This window comes from Zea mays, chromosome 3 (genome assembly GCF_902167145.1).
Source record: "Zea mays cultivar B73 chromosome 3, Zm-B73-REFERENCE-NAM-5.0, whole genome shotgun sequence".
Classification (NCBI taxonomy): domain Eukaryota; kingdom Viridiplantae; phylum Streptophyta; class Magnoliopsida; order Poales; family Poaceae; genus Zea; species Zea mays.
In genome coordinates, this window is record NC_050098.1 from 193,853,520 (window position 1) to 193,880,693 (window position 27,174).

Genomic DNA, 27,174 nt, shown 5'->3' on the forward strand with positions numbered 1-27,174 from the left:
GAGACGAAGGCATCGAGCGAAGGGTAGCATATTCGCCTTCGCCCCAACATTTTCCCTCCGAGGGACCAGTTCGACTAAGTCATCTAGTGCCGAAGACGCCGCTAGATGGGGAAGACGCTGCCCTCGCTCGAAGTGGTCCCGCGGGGTTTTTTGAAATGTGACCGTTGATGGACGTGTTACTGTTGGGCTGCGTGTTTCCCGAAGCGTCGCGTCCCGTATATAAAAAGGCGACCGCGGCCGGGACTGCTTCCTACCCTTGTTTGCGCTGTAGAAAACCCTAGCTTTTGCAAACCCCTCGCCTGCCCTCCTTGCTCTCCCGCTTCGGAAATCTGGCCCGTGTCAAGCAGACCGCGCGCCGCCGCCGACGGTACGTGGCAATGTCTTCTTCCTCGTCTACTGTGAGTGCGTCGTCGGCTGATTCTTCGTCCGAGGATACTTTGAGTTATTTGGCGGTGTTGGAGTTGCAACCAGGCCACACCGTGGAGTTCGGTACTTCGAGGATTTCCTCGGTTTGCGTGCAGGAGATGCAGCGTCTTGGATATTTTGGTGACGGTGTCGGGCGGGTTCTGGGCGTAGAGGAGATCCCTGAGCCTGAGGGCGAATTGGTTATGTTTGAGGCATTTTTCATAGCCGGACTTCGTCTCCCGGTGCATCGATTTGTGGCAGCAATTTTGCGGAGGTTCAAAGTGCAAGTCCACCAGTTGACGCCTAACACCGTGGTTGCACTGGCGAAGTATGTTTGGGCGGCTGCTTCGTACGACAGGCAGCCGTCTGTTGAGGTCTTCGCTAAGAATTATTGCCTACACTGGCAAAAAAGGAAAATAAGAAATAAGATTGCACAATTTGGATCGTGCACCTTTACGTCGAGGACTGGAAAGACTTCGACGGAAGTTGTGGAGATAGTCCCTTGTGCCAGAAACAAGTGGGGCAACTGGTGGGACTTTTGGTTTTATGTTTCTTGTGGGGAAGTCGATGATCTGCCTGGGCTCCCTCCGGCCATTCTGTGCTCTCACTGCCATGTGGCGTTCCCTCGATTCGAGGTGGCGGAGGATGACGAGGACGAAGGGCCCTTCGGTACGCTGCCCGCATGAGTAGCGGGTGCGATTTGGTTGAGGAATTTATCGGCTATGGAGTGTGGCCCTTGTCACACGGCTAGGTACTTGGTGAGGTGTGCCCTCGTCGGATGCCGACCCTGGGCGATCGGTTGGTGCGAAGTCCTTCCTTCGCTGTGGATTTACGGGGCCAGAACCCGACCGCGTTTGTGCGCGAAGTGGAGGCCGAGGCCGCAAAGATTGTAGGGCGATATGTGCCAAAGACCGAGACCCTGCAGAGTTGGGATATCCGCGGTTCGAATGTTCAGTTGAACCGTGTTTTTGAATTGAACCGTCTGCCATATGCCGGCTATCCGGGGGACGACGATGCCGTTGTTGATGACTGTCGTGGAAAAAGGGTGGTGGCAGCGGTTGACGAAGGCCCTTCGCGGAGAGCAGTGTCGGCTGCGACTGCTAAGAAGAGGAAACTAGGTACAACAACTATGGGGTTGGGGGCTTCCGATCGTTTTGCTCTAGATTTATTGGGAACTTGCGCGGCTCCCGGGGAGAGGATGTCTTCGCCCGAGCTCCGGGAATCTTCCGCGCGAATGCTGAAGGTTAACGTTACCATGAGCCGAATCCCGCATCGACCTCCCGGAGCGGCACCGACGTGGGAGACACGTAGACTTCGACAAAGCCTTCGTCTTGCAACAGTGAGGGCAAGGTGGACCGCGCCGGTCCCCGTCCAGTCGACACCTTCGGCTTGTTCGGACGCATTCTATGGATGTAGCCTTCGTCGGAGTGATGAGGAGACGAAGGCATCGAGCGAAGGATAGCGTATTCGCCTTTGCCCCAACACTCAATCAATGCGGATAATCTTGGGAGCAAACTCAAAACAATACAAGCAATGGAACTTTAGAAAGAGAGGAGAGGGGATAAACAAATCAAGTGGAGATCAACACAAACGAACGCGTCGATTTGTTTACCGAGGTTCGGTTCCAAAGAACCTAGTTCCCGTTGAGGAGGCCACAAAGGCCGGATCTATTCCAACCCTTTCCCTCTCTTAATCGATCACTCAGACCGGTCGAACGCTTCTTCTTAATCACATGGGTCACTAAGACCCCCCAAGGATCACCACACAAGTAGGCGTCTCTTGCTAGCTTTACAAAGCACTTAGAAAGATTAGAGTGAGAAGAAGAGAGCAATCCAAGCAACAAGAGCAACAAAAGAAACACGAATGACCCTCTCTTAAGTTACTAAGCACTTGAGTTGATTTTGGAACTTGGAGAGGATTTGATCATTTGATTGTGTCTTGGAGTGTATGTCTTTGCTCTAGTATTGAATGTGAAGGACTGAAAACTTGGATGGCTTGAATGGTGGTGGTTGGGGGGGTATTTATAGCCCTAACCACTATTCCAGTCGTTGCTGTCGATGGGCACACCGGACAGTCCGATGGTGTAGCGGACACTGCACTGTTCATTGTCTGGTGCGTGCCACGTTAGCCGACCGTTGGGGTTTGGAGAGGTTGATCGTTGAAGTCCTTTGTCCTCTTGTGGCACCAGACAGTCCGGTGCGTTCTGACTTTGCAATTCTGACTTCTCACTTCTGCACTATTCACTGTTCCTCTGTCAGCACAGTCGATCGTTGGGCGAAGTTGACCGTTGCTCTGTTGGCTCACCGGACAGTCCGCTGCACACCGGACAGTCCAGTGAATTTTAGTGGAGTGGCTCTGAGAAAACCCGAGAGTGGCCAGTTTGAGAAGTGCCTCGGTCTGGGCACCGGACAGTGTCCAGTGCGCCACATGCTACACCAATTACTGTATTTGCTCCAAACTTTATAGAATCCCCAACTCACTTTCTTTGTTGGTTTATGTTGAACTTTATGCACCTGAGATAAACGACAACTAGGCCAACTAGTTAGTCCATGTGGTTTGTGATGGACATCAAACACCAAAATCGATTATAGGAAATGTTTAAGCCCATTTCCCTTTCAGACATCAAACACCAAAATCGATTATAGGAAATGTTTAAGCCCATTTCCCTTTCAACCATCAATAACAGCAAAATTGAATCCCATTGTTTCTAAAGTGCTCAAAGAAATAATATTTCTCTTCAATTTTGGAACAAAACGGACATCGATAAGTTTCTTAATATTGTCATCATAAACTTGGATATAAATAGAGTTGATTCCAATAATCTCACATGTGGATCCATCTCCAATAACAACCTCACCAGCATGAGACTTAACATAATCATAAAATCAATCTCTAGGCGAACAAATATGAAAAGTGCAAGCGGAATCGAGAACACTAGAAGAGCACTTTTCAACAGAGCCAACAAACAGAGCTTCTCCACTATCCAAAGTTTCAACAAAACTAGCTTTAGCAGAAGACTTATCCAATTCTTTTTTCTTTCTCTCCTCTTTATTTCTCTTTTTGGGGCACTGAGAAATATGATGAGTATTTTTTCTGCAATAACGGCAATAAAGGTTGGATTTATAATCTCCAGATCCCCGAACAATTAAACCTTCACCTATGGGTTCAGAACGAGAATAAACATCAAATTTTTCCTTGGACAACAAATTTGACTTAACATTTTCTAAGGACAGTGAAGTATGATTACCATAAAACATAATTTTCTTAAAATGCTTAAAAGAATGGGGCAATGAGACTACCAACAAAATTGTTTTATCTTCATCATCTATTTTCACATCAAGACTCTTAAGGTCCACAATAATTGAATTAAATTCATTAAGATGTGACTGCATAGATGTACCTTCTGACATGTGAATAGTGTAAAGACGCTCCTTGAGATGTAGCTTGTTTGCAAGACTCTTGGTCATATACAACTAGAGGTGGTAATGGATCGCGATCCAAATGCTTCTTCACAAAATGGTAGGGCCCTAAATAATTTGTAGTTCAAAAATGAATAGAAATAAAACCTGATCCTAATCCGATTCGATCCTTAAATCTTATAATGTAAAATTTAGAGCACATTGTCACCCCTATATACAGCTCCTCCAATTTCTTCCACAATGTTGCTGCAGGTTTTTCATGCATTACTTCACGGAGAACATCAAAAGATAAACTGAGCTATATGGCGGACAAAACTCTCTCATCAATATCTGCAACGCCTTTCGAACAACCAACTGGATAAGAACAACCTTCATCTAAATCTGCCAAATAACAAAACTAATTTTGCCATCAAACTTCGGAATATCAAATTTAGTCGACATAATGCGACAAATAGCAAAACTCGGCGGCGACGGCTACAATATGGATAAAAACAATGTGTCTAACTCTACCTCTGATACCACTTGTTAGGAAATAAGATAGACACAAAGATTTACATGGAAAAATCCTTTTCAATATGGAGGAGCAAACAACCACGAGTAAACAGATCCACTATCAATCGCAGAGTATAAGTTACATGGAGGGCTTATATTTATAAGCACATATTTCAAGTCATATTCCAAATATATAAAAGAAATTAGAGTCATGTTTCAACCCTATACTCATATAATAAAACACATTATTACACAAGATTTCAGTTTTTCCCAGCCATCCAAAAATTACTGAAACTCAAGAAATTTTGAAACGTGCAAGAATACCAACATAGCAGAAATCCGCGACGCCAAAGACCTTCCAAATCCTCAGATGCCAGCTTCTCGAAAAGTGAAAACTACTTTCTCACGTGATTAATCACGGCCGCAGACCGCCGCGCCGAACGGATCCGCGAACGCGGCGCTGAGTTTAACAGTCCAGCGGCAGGAACGACGGCAGTTCAGGCCTCAGGCGGCCGCCGGGCGCCGGCCTGCACTGCACGTCCCTCGCTTCCTTGTCCTCCCCTGGCCGTCTGTCGGGTCGGGCGCTCGTCGAATCTGGTCAGACCGCAAGCGAGCGCCCCCACACAAACACGCACGCACACACAGCACGACTCGAACGCGTCGCGTCTCTTCTCTCTTTTCTCCCGTCCTTTGTCCCTCTGCCCTGCAGGCCTCTCTGCCTCCGCCCCGCAGTTCCGCACCCACCCTACGCTCTCCTCCCTCTCCACGGAACGCCTCGCGAGGGAACGCCCACGCAGCTGCCGGGAGGATTCGGCGGGCGTCCGCCTGGACGCGAAATGCCCGCCCAGAAGGGCCCGCTCCCGTCGCCCACCCCCGATGATTCCGAAGGCCGCGTCGCAGTGCGGCACACCGCCGCCAGCGGTGATGGAGGCAGGAGCGGAGCCTCACATGAGATGGATGGGGAGGCCTCCGCGCGTCAGGAGAGCCCACCGCATCGGGGACCTCGCGACGGTGGTGAGATGAACGACGCCGCGGCACACACGTCGTCTTCGATGCCCTCGGTCGTGGATGTGTCTGAGGTTTCGTTTCTGTTTGGGCGGTTTCGCAGATCCCGACGATAAGGAAGAGGGTGGCTGCGGCGGAGGCGACGGAGTCGACACCACCAGCGAATCGTCTCTGACTCCGAGCGCCGGAAGCATGGACGAGTAAGCCAAATAACGCCCGCTCTATTGTCATCTCTCACCCTCTGACCTCTCCCAGGTTGCCTAGGCTATCCAGTCACCCAACGACCTCGTCGTAGCCTCGTGTCTAGTGCGCTAGCGGCTAGCTGCTAGCTCCAGTTCGTAGTCGTCCACTCGTCCTGCACGCTGGCATCCGGCAAGGCACGTGCTGACCCGGTGAACTGAGCGGAGAGTGTTAGAATAGAACAATGTGCTAGACGATTGCTTCCTTCGGAATGTTTTTAATTAACCTCTGGTCATGGTGTCCACGAGCTGATCACGAGCTAGCGCACTGGCAGCAAGATATATGGACCATTGCTAGAAGAATTGAACGTGCGTGGAATCGGGTTTTCGATGGTATGCATGTCTCCGCCATGGTGACTGCTTTCGTTGAGATGGCACGAGCTGTGGCGGCGAGTATCAGGAGCACCATAGTCCATACTCCATATCAACATTAACGCTTCCACGGCGTACCCACTGAGGCCTGAGGGCGAGTCACGCCTCCTTCTTAGTCCCTCGAGCTCACGTCGGCCTCTTCACTTCTCCATAGACAGTGTGAAATGCAAGAGTTTGCTATTTAATATAGTCTCTGTCTTTCTGGTTTATGGTCTCTGTTAACAGAAGCTTCTAGTAGAGTTTTGATTCTTGCTCACAGCCTCGATCGTTTCCTTTTCTCCCCAATCCCAAGAGAGCTAGCTGCTCCTGCTCCTATCCTTCCCCTCCTGCAACCGTGGACTAAAAGTTCAGGGTTCATGTATTTTTTTAAGCAGACGCATAAGGGAATATAGATATACAACTTGCAACGTTGTACCAATCACATCAAACAACCAGATAAAACTAATAAAGGTAGCGACTAGCGTATCGTTATCAGCCAGCCTGACAATTAATTTGTAGCCTAATGAACTGAATAGTTGCAATGAGGGCCTGTAACCTCCACACCAGGATAACTTGAAGTTTCAACGCTGTTAGGAGTAGAGTTGTGTGAATAACTGGACATAACTTATTAATGTCTTATTTTGCATGCCTAGCGTCTTCGTCAGGAACTGAAAGGAAATGTTTTGTGGCTCCCTCGCAAGTGACTTCTCCATTGACATATGCCCTTCCTTTCCCCGATAAAACAGTGCCATTCCATCCTGGGAGCCCTTGGTTCGATTGTACTCATGTACTGACATAGTGGCCCTTTTGTTTTCAGTCTTCTTCCTTGCTGGTACGTCGGTGTCGGTGACTTGCTCGGTTGTCTGTTCCACTGATCACCGTTGCTAGTCGTCGTTTGATCTGTCGTCATGCAGTATCAAAGTTGGCCTCTCTTGACCATCCCCCTGCTGTAAGCTATGCAAACTGAAGAGTCTACGTTGTGTTTTCATCTTGGATGATTTCCTTCCAACGTGCGCCGGCATGAGATTTCCTGGACTGGTCAGATACCAATCATAAGCGAGGCCGCATGAGATTTCCTGGACTGGTCTCCACGAGACACCAGCCCACCGGGCGCCGGCTGCTGGAGACTAGAAAGCTTGACAGAGAACCAACCGGCAGCTTAGAGCGTGAACAATGAAGATTGATTACACGCAACTGGCCGACACTCCGGGTGAGAGAGGCGGAGCCAAGCCAAGCCAAGCCTTAACCAAGGGTTATCCGCAGCTTGCAGACGCCGGGATCACCGGTCACCGGCAGAGGTCAGTCTCGAGCCGCTCGCCGCATAGCATAGCCGCATAGGTGAGTCGAGGACGTCGATGCCTCTGTGGCAAATAAACAACACGCACAAAGCCGGGGACGGAGGGACGCGCAGCAGCGATTTGCCTCTCCCGTGTTCTGCAATCTCGATCAGCCTCAATCTGATACAAGAAGTAAGTCAAGAACACCCGCGTGTTCTCACGTGGATCGAGCGCCGCCAAGCGGCCATGCGGTATGCAAATACTACAGCCCACGGCTTCCTCTTCCTCGCTAGGCAGAATCGGAGCCACAACCGCCAACCCAAGGAACGCGGAGCGCGGCGAGGCGGCCTTCACGCCTGCATGCGCCGCCCGTGCGTCGCTTGCTGTTTGTTGCCGCCCCGCCTCTGGACTCTCGCGCGACTTCCTAAGCCAGTCAGAGAAGCAGCAGGCGCCGGTCCCCACCGGCAGCCTCTCAGATAGACCCAAACCTGCGATGCAAACCCACCACAAGACGAACACCTCTCGCAACTCGCGAGCCCCTGCCTATTTCCTCTTCCCTCCGAAGTCCGCATCCCTTCCAGGCTCTCGCATCTACCTGGCCACCTCCCACCTCTCTCCATATACTACCCCTCCCCCTCCTCCGCATCCTCCCCGTCGAGCCACACCACCTCCCCTCCCTCCCAAACCCCAGCGCCTCGGCAGGGTGGTGAACCACCGCCCCCGCGCCCTTGCTGCAATCCGAGAACCAAGATCCCAGGGGCAGAAAGCCAGAATGCCTGCGCAAAAGCGCCGGCTCCCATCGCCGTCTTCGAAACCCCGCGACGACGTCGCGGCTACAGCCTCTGATGCCGCCGCCGGCGGAGGCGTAGGAGAAGGAAGAGGAGGACGCCCGCCGCTGCCGAGCAGGGACGCCGCCAAACGGTGGTTGACTGACCCGGAGCCACAGCAAGGATTCGAAGACGGTGAGCTTGACGACGTCATCGAGACCGGCCTCCATCGCATCTCGTTCTCTCACGATGTGCATGTTGCGTTCTGGATCCCCGCGCGAATATGGCTAAGAAGCTTGTGTGTGCGGGTTTGGCAGATTCGGACGCGGAGGATGATGGCGGCGCGGACGGCGACAGCGAGTTCTCCCAGAGCGACGGCGGCGGCAACGACGGGTGAACTTTCCTTCCCTCTTCTGCGCTCTATCCCTCCGATCTCGTGGCACCCCTTTCGTTGCCTCAACGATATGCTTGTGGCCTGCTCCCGGTGCCTGTCTCGTGCAGCGGTATCTCGTATCCGGAGTCCCGAGCCGCCGGTGGGCTTGGTCCTCTAGCTATCCGTTTCGGGCATGGTTTCTTAGTTCGTGTGATCAAGTCGCCTCGTAAACGCATCGATCGCCGAGCTGACATGTATAATGATCGATGCATCGTATGCGTTCGAGCTAGGCAGGCATGCCCTGGCCTATCTATATGGTATCCATGGTCCATGCTTCCGTAGTTCCGTCGTGATGCAAACCACCACCAGTGATGGAGATTGCCGGCCTGCTGGGGACTAGACAGTGTCTTCGTTTTGTGCGCTTGTGTTGTTGTACTTGAACCACTGCTTTCACCTGAAGCTCTGAATTGATCTGTCAGCCGTGGCTATTGCTGTACGTTGGAAGAGTTGCCAGTTCTGAGTTTCTGACTGTAGTGCACATATGTTTCCCATTCAGCAATGCATATGATTTTAGAAATTCATGAGATGAAATATTCTACAGCTCGGCTTCAGTCGCAAGTCCAATTTTCCTATTCTTTTATCCCAGGTATATGCGTCAATGTATCCATGGCAGACTGTAACTGTAAGCAAGTCTTTACTGGGACTATTTGAGTACTGAAACCTGCCGATAGTTGAATACTTAAGTATGGCTAAATATCCAGTTTGTTAGTGTCATCTTTCTGCAGTGTCATAAAATAGCTGTCTTTTTGGTTTGAAAAATAAATAAATGAATGTGCTACACATTTCACAGCACTACACAGATCGAAGATCATTTTCAGGTTCATGGACTTTGAAATATTTGATGTTTTACATAATTCGATTTGAAGCTTATGTGAACTGCTTTCTTTCAGGTTTATGCTAGTGAAATTAGCAGAGATAAGGAAGGAGGTTCAGTGCCCTATCTGTTTAGGTGAGAATATTCTTTCTAATTTGCTTCGAGAAACCTGGATGTTATTTTATTATTTTCAGTTTTCTTAGTCGAAACTGAAATCTAGACATGGTATAATTCTCTTATGCTTGCATATCCGAGTTTTTTTTCCAGATCATTGTTTCACCTAGCATGTTAAACAGCCTGCTTGTTTCTTTTTTCAAATCTATACTATTTTGTGTATCTAGTAAATTGTTTCACATTATTGTTGATAGATTGCAGGCTATTTTCAGTTTTTCACCTAGTTCCTTGTGTTTGTTAGTGCACCGGATGTATCTGCAGGGAAACCGCCCGAATAACTGTCTCACCCATACACATCGGCACCGCAGCCCATATGAGAACGAATGGCACCGAGACCAGGACCTGACCATAGACCCCAACCTGAAATTTGCTCCCACGGAGAGTTGAATTCAGGACCCAATTCAGCTAGAGGCTCTTTTGCTCCCCCTCGTTTTGTGAATAAGGACATCTATAATCCCGTTACAGACTTCCTATAGTTAAAGATGAGGTTTACACTTTACACTTTTTGAAAAAACAACTCTGCAGTTGCGCTAAATTTCTTTCATTTAGTGTATCATGTAGCATCAGTGTGATTTTAAATTATGTTTTTAATGAATTCAGATTAAAGAACCATGTCTCTACAATGAATTGTCTGCACTAGCTGTCTGCCAGTATCATATACATGTCATTTTTTAATGAATCGTTCCAAGCGTAAAAATCACACTGTTTTCTTAGATACAATACACTTCATTGCCCTTATTGTCATATTTCTTATCCACTGTGGCTGTAACAGTGTAACCCTTCTGATTCTGGTGCCAGTTCATCTCTAATTTCTCTAATATAGACCTACCATGTATCACATCTAATGGTTTTATTTCCTATAGACCATGTGATGCTTTTCATCACGTGCCCATACAAAATTGGATAAATGGTTATATTAATCTGAGCTAAAGAACATATTGGATGAAATGTCATGTCGAAGTATACAATATGTTTGTTTTTTTAAACGAACGAGGCAGGAGAGCTGCTGATTATATTAATAAAGGAGAAGGGTCCGGACCAGACAAAACAACAAACAACAAGCGGTTGGATTGGGACATCAACATGCCGACACCGTACAAACTCAACTCTTTGGTTGGATTGGGATATCAATACGACACAACACTCACCGCCTACAAAATGCACAAACAACCCAGACAACGGAAGCCCCTCACACACAACACATCCAGAGTTATCGTTGCCAAGCTTGACCTAAGGGACAAGCAGCTCCGACTTTGCAAGACGGGGGTTGCACAGGCCAAAGAAAACACGACGACACCTACAACCAAACACCAGCACAGAAGGAGGAAGATCGTGGTGCACCGTCGTTGCTAAGCCTCAACACATCCCACGTGAGGCAGCTCCGATTCTTCACCAACGAGCTTGAACCTTTGTTCTGCCCCCGACAGATGCCCGACCCTCCGAAACAATCTAGTCCACGAAGAAGGGGGCTCGTCAGCTGTTGGAACTTGCTCTCAGCAGCAAGGAAGCCAACAAGGGTGAACGGTGATGACAACAGGGTTACGTGCACGGGGGCAATAGCTCTGTTGATCTAGCCTCTCACGGGCACTGTGCGGGGGTATTTATAGGTATCTGAGTGCCCAGCGCCTTGTGTTAAGGACGCATGTGCCCTCAGACACCTAGTTTATCCCCAGAATATTCCCATAAAGCGGGGTTACAAGCCGTAATTACAAGAATGCCTTTACAAACTAGGCCCGTAACACAAAGGCGGCCACGCGGGGCCCGTTACAATGGGCCAGATCACACGTGGGCCTCAGAGCAGGACGAGGCCGTGCTACGGGGAGACGTCACCGCAGGCCTTCGTCTGGTGCTGAATGAAGCGAAGGGTGTCCCTGCCCGTTTTGTCTTCGTCAAACCAGCGACTGCAGCGAGAGACGACGAGCGAAGGGTGGCGTCTTTGCCTTCGCCCCAACATTTGCCCTCCGAGGGACCAGTTCGACAAAGTCACCTGGTGCCGAAGACGTCGCTAGATGGCGGAGACGCTGCCCTCGCTCGAAGTGGTTCCGCGGGGGTTTTCGACATGACCGTTGATGGACGGCGTACTGTTGGATTGCGGGTTTCCCGAAGCGCCGCGCCTTGTCGGATTGCGGGTTTCCCGAAGAGCCGCGCCCTGCCTATAAAAGGGGGCAGGGGTCGGTGCTTTTTGAACTTTGCCTTCCGCGCACCGCGAAAACCCTAGCCGCCCGCCGACTTGCTGTTCGTCTGCCCGCCGACTCTTGATCGCCGGAGATCTGGCTCGAGTGAAGCAGACCGCCCGCCGCCGCCGACGGTACGTAGCAATGCCGTCCTCTTCTTCTTCCGCCGACACCACGCCGCCGGCGGCCGCCTCGTCTGAGGAGACGTTGAGTAGCTTGGTGGTGGAGGAGTTGCGCGCCGGCGACTCTGTTGATTTTGGTGTGTCACGGATGACGTCAGCCCGCGTTGAAGATATGCAGCGGTTGGGCTACTTTGGCGGCGGAGTTGCTCGTGCTCCGGGGACGGAGGAAGTCCCCGAGCCGGAGGGTGAGTTGGTCGTTTTTGAGGCGTTCTTCGCCGCCGGTCTCCGCTTGCCTGCGCACCGGTTTGTTGGCGAAGTCCTGCGTAGATTCAATGTTCAAATACATCAGCTGACACCGAATGCCATGGTGGCGCTGGCGAAGTATGTCTGGGCGACGACTTCGTACGGCGGGCAGCCGTCTGTTGAAGTTTTTGCGAAGAATTATTGTCTGCATTGGCAGAAGAGGATGGTTGGGGACGGAGTTGCCCAGTTCGGGTCATGCACATTCACGCCGAAGACCGGCAAGACCACAATGCCAGTAGTGGAGTTGGTTCCGTGCGCCCGTAACAAGTGGGGCAGTTGGAATGAATTTTGGTTTTACGTTGCTGAGGGTACTGTCGAAGGCCATCAGGGACTCCCCGTGTCTGAGATGTGCTCTCATTATTATTCTGCGTATCCGCCTTTTGAAGTGGCAGAAGAGGATGCAGACGAAGGGGCCCTTCGATGCGCCGCCGGTCAGAGCAGTGGGCGTGATTTAGTTGAAGAGTTCGTGGCATACGGGGTCTGGCCCTTGGCGCACGGCTGGGCGTTGGGCGAAGTGTGCCCTCGCCAGATGCCCTTTCACGGTGGAAGGGTGGTGCGAAGTCCTGCCTTCGCACTGAACTTGTGAAATCGTGACCCGGCCGCCTTTGTGCGTGATGCGGAGGACTTGGCGGTGCGGCTCGTGGGACGTTACGTGCCGAGGACTGAAGGCCAGCGCAGCTTTGATATCCGCGGGTCAAATGAGCGCTTGAACAGGGTCTTCGAATTAAATCAATTGCCGTACGACGGCTATCCTGGTCAAGACGAAGCGGACCGCCGTGGGAAGAAACCGGCGGTGGAGATTGGAGGCGACCCTGCGCTGGCGGCCGCCCCCTCCTCAAAAAAGAGAAAATTAGGTACTGCGATGGGGGGACTTGGGGTGTCTGATAGTTTTGCTAGAGAGTTAATGAGGACGTGTGCGGCCCCGGGGGAAAGGATGTCTTCGCCCGAGCTCCGGGAGTCTTCGGCTCGGATGCTGAGGGTTACCGGGGGTTGCTGGCCGAAAAATGTTCCTATCCCCTGCGCGGCTGAGGAGGACTGTTTTACATCTCGTATGGTTCATCGGTGGAGAGTTTTTCCTTACGGGCGAAATATCGGTGCTGTTGTGTGGACAGTGATGGACAAGGATCGCCAAGGGGCGGCGCAAAAACGCCAGGCGACTGTCAGGATTCACGAAGCTCGGCCGAAAAGGCCGCGGGGAACTGCGAAGGCTGTGGCCTCCGGCGGAGGTAAGCCGCCGCTGGCGGCGAAGGCGGGCGCCTCTGCACCTAGCAAGGCGCCGGAGGCAACGGCGGGCGCCGGAGGCTCCAAGTCAGCGAAGGTGGTGCCCCCGGCCAGCGGAGTGGCGGAGGCTTCGAAGGCGGCCCGAGCGCTGCCGCTGGCGGGCAAACGTGTTGCCGACTTCGGCACCGACATTACTGTGGATGACTATCTTGGTGGTAAGTCGCTGGCCTATTATTGTCATTGTTATTATTTTTTTTCTTCTTTTTTTTTAATTCGAAGATGCGTTGTAGGGTCGGACGAGAGCCAGCTTGCTATGGTTGCGCCTGGCGCGGAGATCGCGACGGCGGCCATAGTGCCGAAGGCGAGGGGCGAGGCCCTTGACGCCGGAGGCGAGGTGTCGGCCCTCGCCGTGGTCAGGGGCGAGGCGGGCGTGGCGACCCGCCGGCTGAAGGGAGTGACGGAGGCGCTGAGTCAGGCGACGGAGGCGCTGAGTCAGGTCCGTTGAGCTATACTCTCTCCCCCCACCTCTTTTGGGGTAACGGCCTTACGTACTGCGTCGCGGCCCTGCAGGTGGCTGACTACGCCAGCCGTACTGCGTCGGGGGCCCTCACGGCGGCTGTGTCTGCCGAAGTCGAGAGACTTCGGACACAACATGCTGACGCTGTCCGTGAGAAGTCGGCCTCCGACAGCAAGTGCCGTAAGCTGACGGACAGGGTGGCCGCCCTGGAGAGGGAGAAGGCTGACCTCCGGCGCCAACTGGCGGCGGAGAGGAGGGAAGCTAACGAGGCCGTCGCCAAGGGGCAGGCTGCGCAGGCGGAGGCCAAGCTGGCGCGGGCGGAGGGCAATCTTGCCAAGGAGCTCGCCGAACATCTGCAAGAGCGGCTCACCGCCCTGGAGGGCCGCGCTAAGGAGGCCGAGGCCGCAGTGCGTGCGGAGGCCGAACGGACGCGCACGCAGCTTATGGATACATATCGTGAGCTGGGTGCGCGGACCGGTGACTTCGAAGTGCCGGACCGAGAGCCCGGCCTTCGCTGTCTGCAGTGGGTGCAGGAGGAGCTGCTGGAACTTCCAGCCGTCGTGGGGGGGTTGATGTCGTACGCCTCCCTGGTCACCTGCGAGGGGGCGATGAACGCGCTCTCTCGCGAAGGGTGCCGGCACTTTGAGGCCCTCGACCAGGTAGATGAAGATTTTGGGCGAGATATCTATGAGGTCGAAGACCCCGTGGTGAAGGAGTCCGCCGGGGCCCTCTATGACCGAATGTGGGGTCTGTACGGTCGTGAGGTGGTCAGGGAACGGGCCGAGGCTGCGAGGGCTCAGGTAACGTTGTCGTTTGTTCGGTGTTTGCTGGATGTGTTCTGTGCGTGTGCTTGCTGAATTTTTGTGTGTGTTGTCTTAGGCGGAGCGTGGCGAGCGGGTGGACGACTTCGGGGCACTGAACAGCGCGCTGCCTGGCCCGGAGCCGACCCCTGCGGAGGCCGCGACTGGAGTCGCCCTGGAAACAACCCCGGAGCCTGCGGAAGACGCGCCGAGCGTGCCCACCTCTGCTGTGGCCGGCGAAGACCTGCCCCCAAAGGTGGCCGAAGGCGCGCCTGACGCCCCCGCAGCTGCTGCGCCGAGCGCTGAAGATTCCGCGACGGTGGTGGCGGAGACAGCGGCGGAGGAGACAGCGGAGGCTCCCGCAGCGGCAGGGCCTTCGCAGGTGGCGTAGTGGGTGTTTAGGGTTGGGGACTTTTTGGATGTTGTACTGAATTTTGGTTGCTGCGCAGGTTCAAGATTTTGGGCCTGCGCACGCAACCGCTACTACTGGGTTTTTGGCGGCTTCGACCGCGGAAGATAGAAATGAATATGGTGGGTCTGTATCTGAGTTTTTTGATTTTACTGATTCTGGGAGCTCGGTTGAGTGGACTGAGGAGTCGTCGGAGGAGGACTTGGATTATTTTGCGGCCTTGGACGTGGCTGCGGCGGAGGCTTCGCCACACGCCGCGGACGCGCCAGACGTGCTGGGTCCTAGCACCGGGCGCCGACGACGAAGGGCGGTTGCAAAGCGTAGGGTTAGTGCGGAGGAAGGGGCTCGGCTTCGCGTGAGTAGGGGTGGTCGGCAGGAACTGTTGTCTTTGCCGGCCGCCACGAGCACAGGGGAAGGGGAACTGCGAAGTCTTTTTGCGGGTGAGGAGCTTAGGATAATGTTATTTAATTATAGGGAGATGGGGATTATTCCTAAGGTGGAGCCGATGTAGAGTGTGGTGCCCTCGCTTGTATATGTGTAAAAGGTTGTAAGATGAAGTTGTGTGCCCTCGCGTGCCTGTGGCTGCGAGGGCGCTGTGTACTTTGTGTGGCATGGTTGGCTATGCTGTGCTGGTGTGATTATGGTCGGTCTTAGCGCGGATGGTTTGATGCTGTCGCTTCTGCTTTTGTTGTACTAGTTTGGCTGCGCCCTTAGGCGGCTTCTGCGCGGAGTCTTCGCGAGAGACATCGGAATTTTTCGCACTTGATGTGTTTAGTCCGGCTGCACCCTTAGGCGACTTCTGCGCGGATGGTCTTCGCGATAGACGTCGGAATTTTTCGCACTTGTTGTGCTAAGTCCGGCTGCACCCTTAGGCGACTTCTGCGCGGATGGTCTTCACGATAGACATCAGAATTTTTTCGCACTTGTTGTGCTGAGTCCGGCTGCACCCTTAGGCGACTTCTGCGTGGATAGTCTTCGCGATAGACATCGGAATTTTTTCGCACTTGTTGTGCTGAGTCCGGCTGCACCCTTAGGCGACTTCTGCGCGGATAGTCTTCGCGATAGACATCGGAATTTTTTCGCACTTGTTGTGCTGAGTCCGGCTGCACCCTTAGGCGACTTCTGCGCGGATGGTCTTCACGATAGACATCGGAATTTTTTTCGCACTTGTTGTGCTGAGTCCGGCTGCACCCTTAGGCGACTTCTGCGCGGACTTGTCGCACGCGAGGGTGGCTAGCGCTTAGCCTCGCGGTGACTTCGAATTGGTCGAATGCCGAAGACCGTTGTCGCGGTCTTTTTTCGACACATGTTTTTGCGGGGGATTTTTTTTTCACATATATTACATGGCTCCGCCTCGTTAAAAACCTCACCCCCCGGGAGGAAAAGAGTGCGGGCCGGTACAAGATTGTTTGCGGCGAATTACAAGGGCGAAATCAGCCCTAAATGGGTCAAACAAAAAATTTGCGAAGGTTGTCGATGTTCCAGGAGTGCTCCAGGTCCTCGCCGTTTGGCGTTGTGAGCCTGTAAGCGCTGGGGGAAGCTTTTGACTTGACTATGAAGGGGCCCTCCCACTTGGGCTCCAACTTGCCCTTGGACTCCGTCCGAGCTGTTCGGATGAGTACGAGGTCCCCCTCGCTGAACTCCCTCGGGATGACTGCGCGGTCGCGCTATGCTTTGGTCTGGGCTTGATATTTGTTTAGGGCCTGTAGGGCGAAGACCCGGTCTCCGTCAATGAGATCTTTTGAAGTTGGCTCATCCACGTCGGGGACGGCTGACGGAACTGTACGCGGGGACCCATGCTTTATTTCTTGCGGGGTCATTGCCTCCGATCCGTATAGAAGGCGGAAAGGAGTGAACCCGGTCGCCCTGCACTCAGTTGTGTTTAGCGCCCAGACTGCCTCCGGTAATAAATCGGTCCATCTGCCTTTTCTTTCATCGAGGAGCATCTTTTTGACAGCTGTGAATATTTTCCCATTGGCGCGCTCCACGACCCCGTTGGACTGCGGATGATAGACTGAAGCGAAGGCAAGCTTGGTGCCGATGGAGAAACAAAAATCCTTGAAATCTTGGCTGTCGAACTGCTTGTCGTTGTCAACTGTTAGCTCGGACGGTACTCCGAAGCGGCAAACGATGTTCTGCCAGAAGAATTTTTGGGCAGTCTTTGATGTGATTGTGGAAACAGCCCTCGCTTCAATCCATTTGGTGAAGTATTCGACGGCTACGAAGGCGAACTTAAGGTTCCCCTGAGCGGTGGGCAGGGGCCCGACGATGTCCAGGCCCCAGCGCTGGAGAGGCCATGTATGGGCAATCAGCTTTGTATATTGCGAGGGGTTGCCTGACCGAGGAGAGAACTTCTGGCGGGCTTCGCAGGACCTCGTGACCCGATTTGCGGCGCAGATCATTGCGGGCCAGTAAAATCCTTGTCGGATCACCTTGGCAGCCAGGGCCCTTGGCCCTGCGTGCGAGCCGCACGTGCCACTGTGGACTTCGCGTAGGATCTGCATGCCTTCGGTTTCGGTGACGCATTTGAGCATTGGCTGACTGACCCCTTTCTTGTATAGTTGGCCCTCGATCAGAGCGAAGTCCCGGCTTCGATGTCTGAGGCGCTTTGCCTCACTGACGTCGGCTGGATGATAGTACCCCTGTAGGAACAGGGTTATTGGTGCCCTCCAGTCTTCGGTCATGATTAGGTTGACTATACGGTGGCCTTCGCTATCATTAGTTATCTGGAGCCCTTCGGGGCTCCGGACGGCTGGAGTGCCGATGGTGTGGAAAAACACGTCGGAGGGCAGGGGCTCGCCCCTGGCGGCGACCTTGGCTAAGGCATCGGCCTCCTCGTTCTTGGCCCTATCCACATGCTGCAGGGTGAATCCCTTGAATTGTCTCTCGAGACTTCGGATAGCCGCGAGGTATTGCATGAGGGCGGGGTCTTTTGCTGCATAGTCTTTCTCGACCTGTCCGGCAACTATCTTGGAGTCTGTCTTGATGATACATGTGGTGACTCCGAGGGCCCTTAGCTTGCGGAGGCCGAGGATAACCGCTTCATACTCTGCTATATTGTTTGTACATTTGTCGGATTCCAGAGCGAAGTTGAGGCGTGCTGCATATCTGTGTTTGACTCCGGCAGGTGAGGTGACGACTGCAGCGACGCCTGCCCCCGCATGGCACCATGCACCGTCGCAATGGATGGTCCAGATCTTCTCTGTGGACGGGTCCGGCTGTGTTGCTGGCCCAGTCCAGTCGACGACGAAGTCTGCCAGGACTTGCGACTTGATGGCTGTCCTGGGCTCGAAGCTGATGTGGTAGCCGGAGAGTTCGGCTGCCCACTTGGCAATCCTCACCGATGCCTCCGGGTTTCTGAATAGTTCGCCGAGCCCTCTGTCAGAGGTGACTCGGACCTTGAATGCTTCAAAGTAATGGCGCAGTTTGCGCGAGGACATGACAACTGCGTAGGTGATCTTCTCCAGCTCTGTCATGTTGCATTTGGACGGTGTCAGGACTTCGGAGACATAGTAAACAGGGCACTGTCTGACTGCGCCTTCGACTGACTGCTCCTGCACTGGTGCCGCGCTGACCGCGTGCGGCGAAGCCGCGACATAGAGCAATAGGGGGAGCGAGGAGTCGGGGCTGGTGAGGATGGCCAGCTCCGACAGGTACTGTTTGAGTGAGGCGAAGGCCGCTGCTTGCTCCGGTCCCCAGGCGAAGTCTTTCGCGCCGCGGAGTGTTTTGAGGAAGGGGAGACTTCGCTCGGCGGACCTGGAGATGAATCTGTTGAGAGCGGCCAGTCTGCCTGTCAGACGCTGGACGTCCCTGTCCCCACTGCGGAGGCGACATGTCGACGATGGCCTGGATCTTGGTTGGGTTGGCCTCGATGCCGCGGTGTGACACCAGGTAACCCAATATCTTGCCCTGGCGAACACCGAAGACGCACTTTTCCGGGTTCAGGCGGAGTCGTGCATCTCGCATGTTCGCGAATGTCTCGGCGAGGTCGGCGAGGTGGTCCTCCTTATTCTTGCTGGCGACGACGATGTCGTCCACATATGTAAATATATTTCTGCCGACCTGGCCCTCGAGTACTGTTTTGGTGAGTCTGGAGAAGGTGGACCCCGCATTCTTGAGTCCCTCCGGCATCCTGATGAAGCAATAAGTGCCGAAGGGTGTTATAAAGCTGGTGCTAGCCTTGTCTTCCTCCTTCATGTATATCTGGTGATAGCCGGAGAAGCAGTCGAGGAGTGACATGACCTCGCACCCGGCCGCGCTATCGACTGTCTTGTCGATCCGCGGCAACGGGAAGTTGTCCTTCGGGCAGGCCTTATTGAGACTGGTGAAGTCTATGCACATTCGCCATTTCCCGCTTTTTTTCTGCACCATTACGACATTGGAGAGCCACGTGGGGTAAGCCACTGGCTCGATGAATTTAGCTTCTAGGAGGCGGTGCACTTCCGCCTTGGCGGCCTCTGTCTTTTCGTCGGACATTTTGCGGAGCCTTTGCTTTTTTGGTCGCACCGAAGGGTCAATTCCCAAGCTGTGCTCAATTATGGATCGGCTGACTCCGACCAGGTCTAGGGCGGACCAGGCGAAGACATCTTTATTTTTGGCCAGGCAGCAGAGAAGCCTTTCTTCTTCATGTGACGTAAGGTTTTCGCTGATAGTGACTGTCTGCTTGGGCGTGGCCTGATCAAGGGGAACAGTCCTGGTTCCATCTTGGCTCTGCAACTGTGCCTTCTCGTGCTGCTTGTCGGCTGGGCTGGCGGGTGCGGGGACCTCGCGCTGGGCCGTGAGACAGTGTACGTTCCTCTGACCAGGCACGAAGTCCCGCTCTATGTTGCGCGCCGTCTGCTGGTTGCCGTAGATCGTGATAGCGCCTAGCGGACCTGGTATCTTCATACATAGGTACAGTCCGTGGATGGCGGCTTCGAACTTATTGATTGAGCCCCGGCCCATGATGGCGTTGTACGGATATACCATGTCGACAATGTCGAAGGTTACTTGCTCACTTCGGGCATTGGGTGCTACACCGAAGGAGAGGGGAAGCTCTATTTTGCCAACGGGGAAGGTGCCTTTGCCGCCGAAGCCATACAACGGATTGTCCGAAGGCTTGAGCAGGCTGTGGCTTATACCCATGCGGTCGAAGGCGTGGAGGAAGATGATGTCCGCCTGACTGCCGTTGTCGACTAGGACTTTGTGCAAGTCCCAGCCTGCCACGCTGCAATTGATGACCATAGCGTCGATGTGGGGGGCGCTGCGCAGGTCGACGTCTCGTGCATCGAAGGTTAGCGGTATGTGGGACCACTTCGTCTGCACGACTGGGCCGGTGACCGCGACATGGTTGATGCTGCGGTAGTGGTCCCGCTTCTGCCGCTTGGTGTCGAAGTCAGTGCTGGACCCCCCTGTTATCATGTGAATGACTCCGCGATATGGTTGATCGGCGAAGTCTTCCTGTTTTGGGGCGTGGGGGATGTTTTGGTGTTGCTGGTGTGGTGGTGGGGGTGGAGGGGGTACGATTTGTACTTCCTGATGGTGTTGGTAAGCGTGGTGCGGTGGATGCGGAGCGGGAGCGTGGATATATGGTGGAGGGGGTGGCTGGTAATTATGCGCGACAATTCTGGGATTGTCGGCTGGCTGCGCCCGCGCCATTCTGTCTCTGGTGGCCTTCGTTTCGGGGCAGTCTTTGGTTTGGTGGGCGCAGTCTTCGCCGTGGAAAAGGCAGTAGAACCGGCGCGGCGGCTGCGCGCGCCCTCGGCCCCTGCCACGAGTTCCGTTCCCGCGGCCTTGGGGGGGATATTCCTGGCGACGAGGGGGGTCAGCAGCAGGCTGCTGGTTTGCGATGTTGTGCACTTGCTGTTGACTGCGGCCATCTCGACCGGAGTCTGGTTGCGGAGTCCTCGTCCATGTGCGGCTGGACTGCGGGGCATCCTTGGGCTTCCGCTGTGACTCAACTTTGCGCTGGTGGAGCTCTTCGGATTTGGCATATTTTTCAAAGAGCTGATATAGCTCCTGAAGGTTCTTGGGTGGATCTCTGATACAGTGGCTGTAGAGGACGCCGGCCCGAAGGCTACTGATGGCGTAGTGGATAGCGATCTGATCATCGACGGAGGGCAGCTGTGACTTGAGCGTTAAGAATTTGCGGTAATACTCCCGCAGAGTCTCCTTTTCCAGCTGTTTGCAAAGCGAGAGCTCGGCCAAAGCGTCGGTGTCTGGGCGGTACCCTTGAAAGTTGAGAAGGAACTTGTCCCTGAGACTTCTCCACGAATCAATGGACAGCGGAGGCAATCTGGTGAACCAGGTGAGTGTTGGGCCCTCTAGGGCGATGATGAAAGACTTCGCCATTGTGGCGTCGTCCCCTCCGGCGGATGCAACGGCGACTTGATAACTCATTATGTATTGCGCCGGATCGGTGCTGCCGTTGTACTTGGGATATGCCCCTGCTCGGAAGTTAGCTGGCCACGGCGTCACTTGCAGGTGTGGCGCCAGGGGACTTCGCTCATCGAGGTAGTTGACCCCTTGGAATGGTGCGCCGTGCTGGAAGGCGTAGTCATGTTGGGGGAAACGCGGGTTCTCCGGCTGCGCCCGGTGTTGCAGGGGTGGGCCATGCTGCAGGCCGAGGTGGCCTTCGCGCGTGTCCTCCGGTTGCGCGCGCTGCTGGAGGGGTGGCTCTTGCTGTAGACCGAGGTGGCCTTCGCGCTGCATCAGCGCGATCTCGCGCTCGAGGTCTTGGGCCTTCTGCTCCTCGTCGCGTATCATCTGCCGCACCTTGGCTAGTGCGGACACACGTTGGCGCTTGGCTTCCAGTATCTCTTTCTGCCTCTGGAGATTGCGGTTCTTGAGGCGCAGGGCGCGCAGCTGTAACTGTTCTTCTGTTGAGACGCCGAGGACCTCGCCGTCCTCGGTGAGATCCGCGCCCTCCACTGGGGCGAAGCCTGGGGGCGGCTGCGATTGTCCTTCGGGTCCGCAGGTGCGGAAGGTGTCGTCTTCGCAGGTGCGGGGAATGTTGTCTTCAGTGGGCTCTTGGTGGGTGGATTGGGTGAGGGCGAGGGCCTTGCCCTTTCTTGCGGCCAGCAGTGCTGCCTTCGCAGCCTCGTCAGCCTTCGGGTTAGCTCTCTTGGGTGCCATCGCGGGTGGTCTTGTCGTGGCACGAACGGTGGGCGCCAAATGTTGGAACTTGCTCTCAGCAGCAAGGAAGCCAACAAGGGTGAACGGTGATGACAACAGGGTTACGTGCACGGGGGCAATAGCTCTGTTGATCTAGCCTCTCACGGGCACTGTGCGGGGGTATTTATAGGTATCTGAGTGCCCAGCGCCTTGTGTTAAGGACGCATGTGCCCTCAGACACCTAGTTTATCCCCAGAATATTCCCATAAAGCGGGGTTACAAGCCGTAATTACAAGAATGCCTTTACAAACTAGGCCCGTAACACAAAGGCGGCCACGCGGGGCCCGTTACAATGGGCCAGATCACACGTGGGCCTCAGAGCAGGACGAGGCCGTGCTACGGGGAGACGTCACCGCAGGCCTTCGTCTGGTGCTGAATGAAGCGAAGGGTGTCCCTGCCCGTTTTGTCTTCGTCAAACCAGCGACTGCAGCGAGAGACGACGAGCGAAGGGTGGCGTCTTTGCCTTCGCCCCAACATCAGCCGTCATCATCGTTGCCGAGCCACAACCCTTGATGCAGCAGCTTCGACTTCACGTTGCAAAGCCCCACCTTCACCCGCATACCAGACGCCGAGAATCGAAAGCAACCACCGAAGGCGAAGCCGAGGTCGAGACAAACTTCAATGTGACGCCTTCAGGAGGGAGTGACGTCGGGGACGACACCGTCGCAAGTCCGAGATGGACCGAGTTTTCGCCCAAGGAAGAAAATGCTGGGGAATGCGATGCCCCCAACAGGGGAAGCAGCGCCCACGAGCGTCGCCGTCGCCGAGGCTTTCGCCCAAGAAGCCCCCAGCACCAACGTCAGACCAAGAGCCTCCGTCGCCGCCGTCCTCCTTGCCACGTGCCAGAGCCACACCTGGCAGCCGCCGATGGCACTGGCACACACGACCACCGAAGCCAGCTGCCGCCGAGCACCCTGCCACCGCCACCACCACCACCACCCTGCGACATCTCGGGCCACTGGTCGGCGCCGCCCCTCACAAACGTGCGACCTTTACGCCGCGACTCTTGCCACTACCCACGCCCAGCCCCTTCCTCTTCGATGCTGCCTCCATGAGGCAACCGAGAAAGAGGAGCACGCTACTGCGTGCTCACGGGGATAGACGCCGTCACCGACGTCTCGCATAGGTCTAAGTTCTGTCCTAGTTGTGGTCCTTCTAACATGAGCTATAGTGTCGCTGTATATAGGTGGGGCAGTGGTCTAAGAGTTTTTTAGGTTTACGTGAGAAGATCTTCTTAATGCATACCTGGGAGGTGTCTTACCATAGGTCGAGTTTTTTTTGTCAATACATCATGGAGTCTAATCCTTCTATTTGACAGGCATTATTCGGAAGACAAGGACAGTTATGGAATGTCTGCACCGCTTCTGTAGAGACTGCATTGACAAATCTATGCGGCTAGGGTATGATGCCAGGCGCCATTTTTTTCTTCTAAAACTGCATCACAATCAATTTTTAAAAGTAGAATTTAAAGCCTAATTTTGTCTTTAGATCATAAAATAGAGGGCTGTTATCTGATAATAAAGATAATGCTCTGATTTTACAGAAATAATGAATGCCCATCGTGTCGCACTCATTGTGCAAGTCGACGTTCTTTGAGGGACGATCCTAACTATGATGCACTGATTGCAGCCTTATATCCAGATATTGATAAGTACGAGGAAGAGGTGATGTCTATGTTCTCCATCATCGTTTTGTTAGCCTCATTTAGCCTCTCCACGAAGTGCTTCTAATATAGTTGACACTGCAGGAACTTGCTTTTAATGAGCAGGAGATGACTCGGAATCAAAAGGTGATCTCAGCTGCTTTGGCATTACGAGCACTGTATTTGGATATACAAAATTCGTTTGCATTATAACCTTATATTTAACCATCTATGTCAATGCATCATTATTTTTTCATTAAAGATACAAGAAACCATTGAGGAAACATTCCGAAGACAGTCCCAGGCAATTGGTAAGAAACGTTCTATAGCAAAAGAAACTGGCACTGCCTTTGCAAGGAAGTACAGAAGAAATATGCGAACACGGGGGAGAGGTAGAACTACTACCCCTGATATTGCTCCTACTAGCTCAAATGAGGAGGATAGGGAAGGAGAAAATGTCAATGAGGTCACCAAAGTACCATCTTCTGCTGACGATCATTCTCCAGATTTAAGACAGAAAAGATGCAGGAAGACGTCCACATCACAAGCATCGCCTGCTAGAAACATTGGCAGTAGTGATCACAGCTTTGAGGAGAACGATGAATTAGTTGCCGCAAAAGAAATTTTAGCCACCTCTCCATTGCGAGGGGAGATGCTTGCATGGGGTAAAAATGGTACACGGAGCCAAAATCGACATGGCAGTGCTGGTTCAAATGGCAGGATTGGAAGGAGCGGGCGCATTGCCAAATTGGTGGATCACCTATGTAATGCTGATGAAATGGATAAAGAGGTACTTTTCATTTTGTATTTATGTTCTTCTAGACATAAAAAGGCAGATCTCGTGCAATAGTGAGAGATGTCTCACTAAATCACCATATCACGGATTCAAAGCAGTCTCTCCACAATTGCATGAAAAAACTTGAATTGGTTTATTCTTTCTCTGGACCCCAATCTTATAGGAGCCTCTGGCACTGAGTTTGTCCCTTTTTTTTTCTTCTAGACAGTCTTTTTTCACAGTTATACTTTAGAAATTTAGGAATTAATCATGAAGCAAAACCTGTTTGGTACACAACTATTTAAAGAGGGATAAAATTGCAAGTTTCTCCCATATCGTGTTTCTGAGTGTTGCTTTCCTATTTGATTTTTCTCCTCTTCGAGAATCTGCTAATGGAGCGTGTGCCAGGTCTGCTGAACTGTCCAATTGTCCATATTTCTGTTTTGCAGTTCCAGTTGTATCTGGTTCTGCTTCCTGTCGATGGACAAACCATACCTCACTTGGAAAAGCCTTATCTAAGTTGTCAACCAACCTTGTCCATTCAACATCTTGTAGAGGTGATTGCTTTCTTAATGGATCGACTGCTTGAATTTTGAAGATTCCTAGTTTACTCGGTTGGACTGAAATAACTAAAGGCCATGAAATCACTTTGTTTCAGTTAATTGCTCTTCAGTTGTCTCGGAAAGTCGAAGAACTTGAGATGTACATAAGGATGGACGGCGACCATGGAAGTGTTGGCTCGATGGCTTGCAGTATAGGTGAATTTGATGGCTTGGAAAGGCTGAGGGAAGATAAACTTCTTTCGGAACTTCATCCTTCGTTTGCCTCTAGCAACGGTGATCTGGTAAAACCCAGTCTCGAAATAAATTTACTGCGATTATGGTTGCTCATTGTTGCCCTTCTGATACACTGCGCTCTTGTGTTTGATGCAGGAGTTGCGATATGCTTTGAAAACTCGAGACTAGATCAGTTTTAATCTTCAGCTACTAATTTATGAAGTCACTGTCCATACGGTGGTGATGCAAATGAGATCTGCATCTGGTGAACGGATTTATGTAAAAAGAATATTCAATGTGAAAAAATGGTGAACCTGTTTTTCTGATGAGTCTTGCTAGGTTAATTTACCAACTTTGTAAATATATAATGAACTGAATTGTGAATGTTTGCAGTAGGTGAACATGCTGTCTAATATTTATATTCACTGTTCATTTATATGAGAAGTGAGATAATAGGAGTCAAGCTGATTACAGTAATATAAAATCAATTCATTGGGGAGGGGGGGTTCAAAGGTTTAGATTACATCAAAGACAGTACACCAGTTTCCTCCCGGCGATCTAATCTCCATTGCCAGAGTCATGCTTCCTCTGTGCGCCGGCGGCGCAGAGTCCTAGTGGATGGAGTCGCTGCACGAAACACTGCGTTGTGGCGATTGTTCCACAGCATCCAGTAACATAACTGGGTGAAGGTGATTTGGTTCTCGGCTGCAACGGAAACGGGGTGATGATTTCCCACGGCCGAGTTGATGAGAAATTAGGGGAGATGTTGACTCCAATGCTTTGCCAAAAGGAAGAAGCAAACGGGCAGCGAAGAATTATGTGGTCACAGTCTTCATCCTCTTGTTGGCAGAGATCACAAGTGGCATTTTGCAGCACATTTTTCTTCACCAGGTTTTGCTTATGGTCGACCTTGCCTTGGATGAGAGTCCAGATGAAGATTTTCACCAGGGGCCCAAGTTTAACATTGCATTCCATTCAACAGGGGGCTGTTCCTGACATTAGCTCTGTCTGTAAGAGAAACGCTTTGGATGTTTTGTTGGAGTTGGGATAGCTCAAGTGATGTTGCACTGCTTAGACAAGGCTTCAGATGTTGTAAGATGCCATTGTTTAGCACCTGGTCGACAGTGATCTCGGTGTTTTTTTGCATGGTTCGTCAGCGAGGGAAAGCAGTCGGCTATTGGGTCGTTGTGCGTCTAGTCATCTAGCCAAAAGCAAGTAGTTTTTCCATTGCCGATATTTGTCACTATCTGGACCCGAAGGTCTAACCAACTAGTGAAATAATGCTGCATGTCCTTAACTTAAACGTGTGATATAAGATGACACAAGTCTTTATTCTGGTTTAGGCAAGAGAAGACTCTACTTCTAGCAGGGGGAGATGAGACTTATATTACTTGCACCTAAGTGCTTGCAGTAGGGAATACAAGCTGAGCAGGAGAGGAGAGAATCCGAAGTCCTTGGGGCTGATTGAGGCTAATGCCAATATCGTGGTGGAGGGGAAACCGTGAAGTGTTTTGCCTGCCCTTCTAAAGCCGTAGACTATCCTATTTATATTCTCAAGAGTAGCTGCCTGGAGTACTGGAGTTGGCTGCGCATTATGAGGAGGTGTAACCGTGGTCCTGTAAACGATATGGTCTGGAGTATGGCCTTGTACTTTTTGTTAACTTGTGTCCGCTTGATTTCTGTTGAGAGCCGAGTGCTCGGTCACGTACCCGAGCCTCCCTGGCGAGGGGGTTTACCATACCGTAGTGATTGACACCGTACTAAGTATGGGAAAAAGTTCCTTAAGTAGTGTCAGCTCTGTAGTGTCTGATGACGTTGGGTGCTTTCTCGTTGCGGATATCAAGGTCAGAGCCGAGCTCGAGCGAGGCGGAAGTCCGCCCGAGGTCGCGACTGAACCCGTTCTAGGA

General features: G+C 52.7%; 1 protein-coding gene across 3 annotated transcripts; it reads left to right on the forward strand.

Moving 5' to 3' along the window:
• Positions 1-4,941: 4,941 nt before the first annotated feature.
• LOC100383546 (putative RING zinc finger domain superfamily protein) lies at positions 4,942-25,708 on the forward strand. Of its 3 annotated transcripts, XM_035965987.1 has the most exons (11): positions 4,944-5,330; positions 5,425-8,150; positions 8,273-8,348; positions 9,279-9,337; positions 23,393-23,474; positions 23,618-23,738; positions 23,822-23,863; positions 23,979-24,506; positions 24,941-25,048; positions 25,150-25,335; positions 25,424-25,708. In XM_035965987.1, exons 2-11 carry the CDS (start codon positions 7,442-7,444, stop codon positions 25,454-25,456), a joined length of 1,944 nt encoding a protein of 647 aa, XP_035821880.1. In that variant the 5' UTR covers positions 4,944-5,330; positions 5,425-7,441; the 3' UTR covers positions 25,457-25,708. The 3 variants fall into 3 exon arrangements, with proteins under 3 accessions (XP_020405507.1, XP_035821880.1, NP_001169665.1); XM_020549918.3 differs by lacking the exon at positions 8,273-8,348 and having other exon boundaries at positions 4,942-5,330; positions 5,425-5,521; NM_001176194.1 differs by lacking the exon at positions 4,944-5,330 and having other exon boundaries at positions 7,796-8,150; positions 25,424-25,687.
• Positions 25,709-27,174: the final 1,466 nt, after the last annotated feature.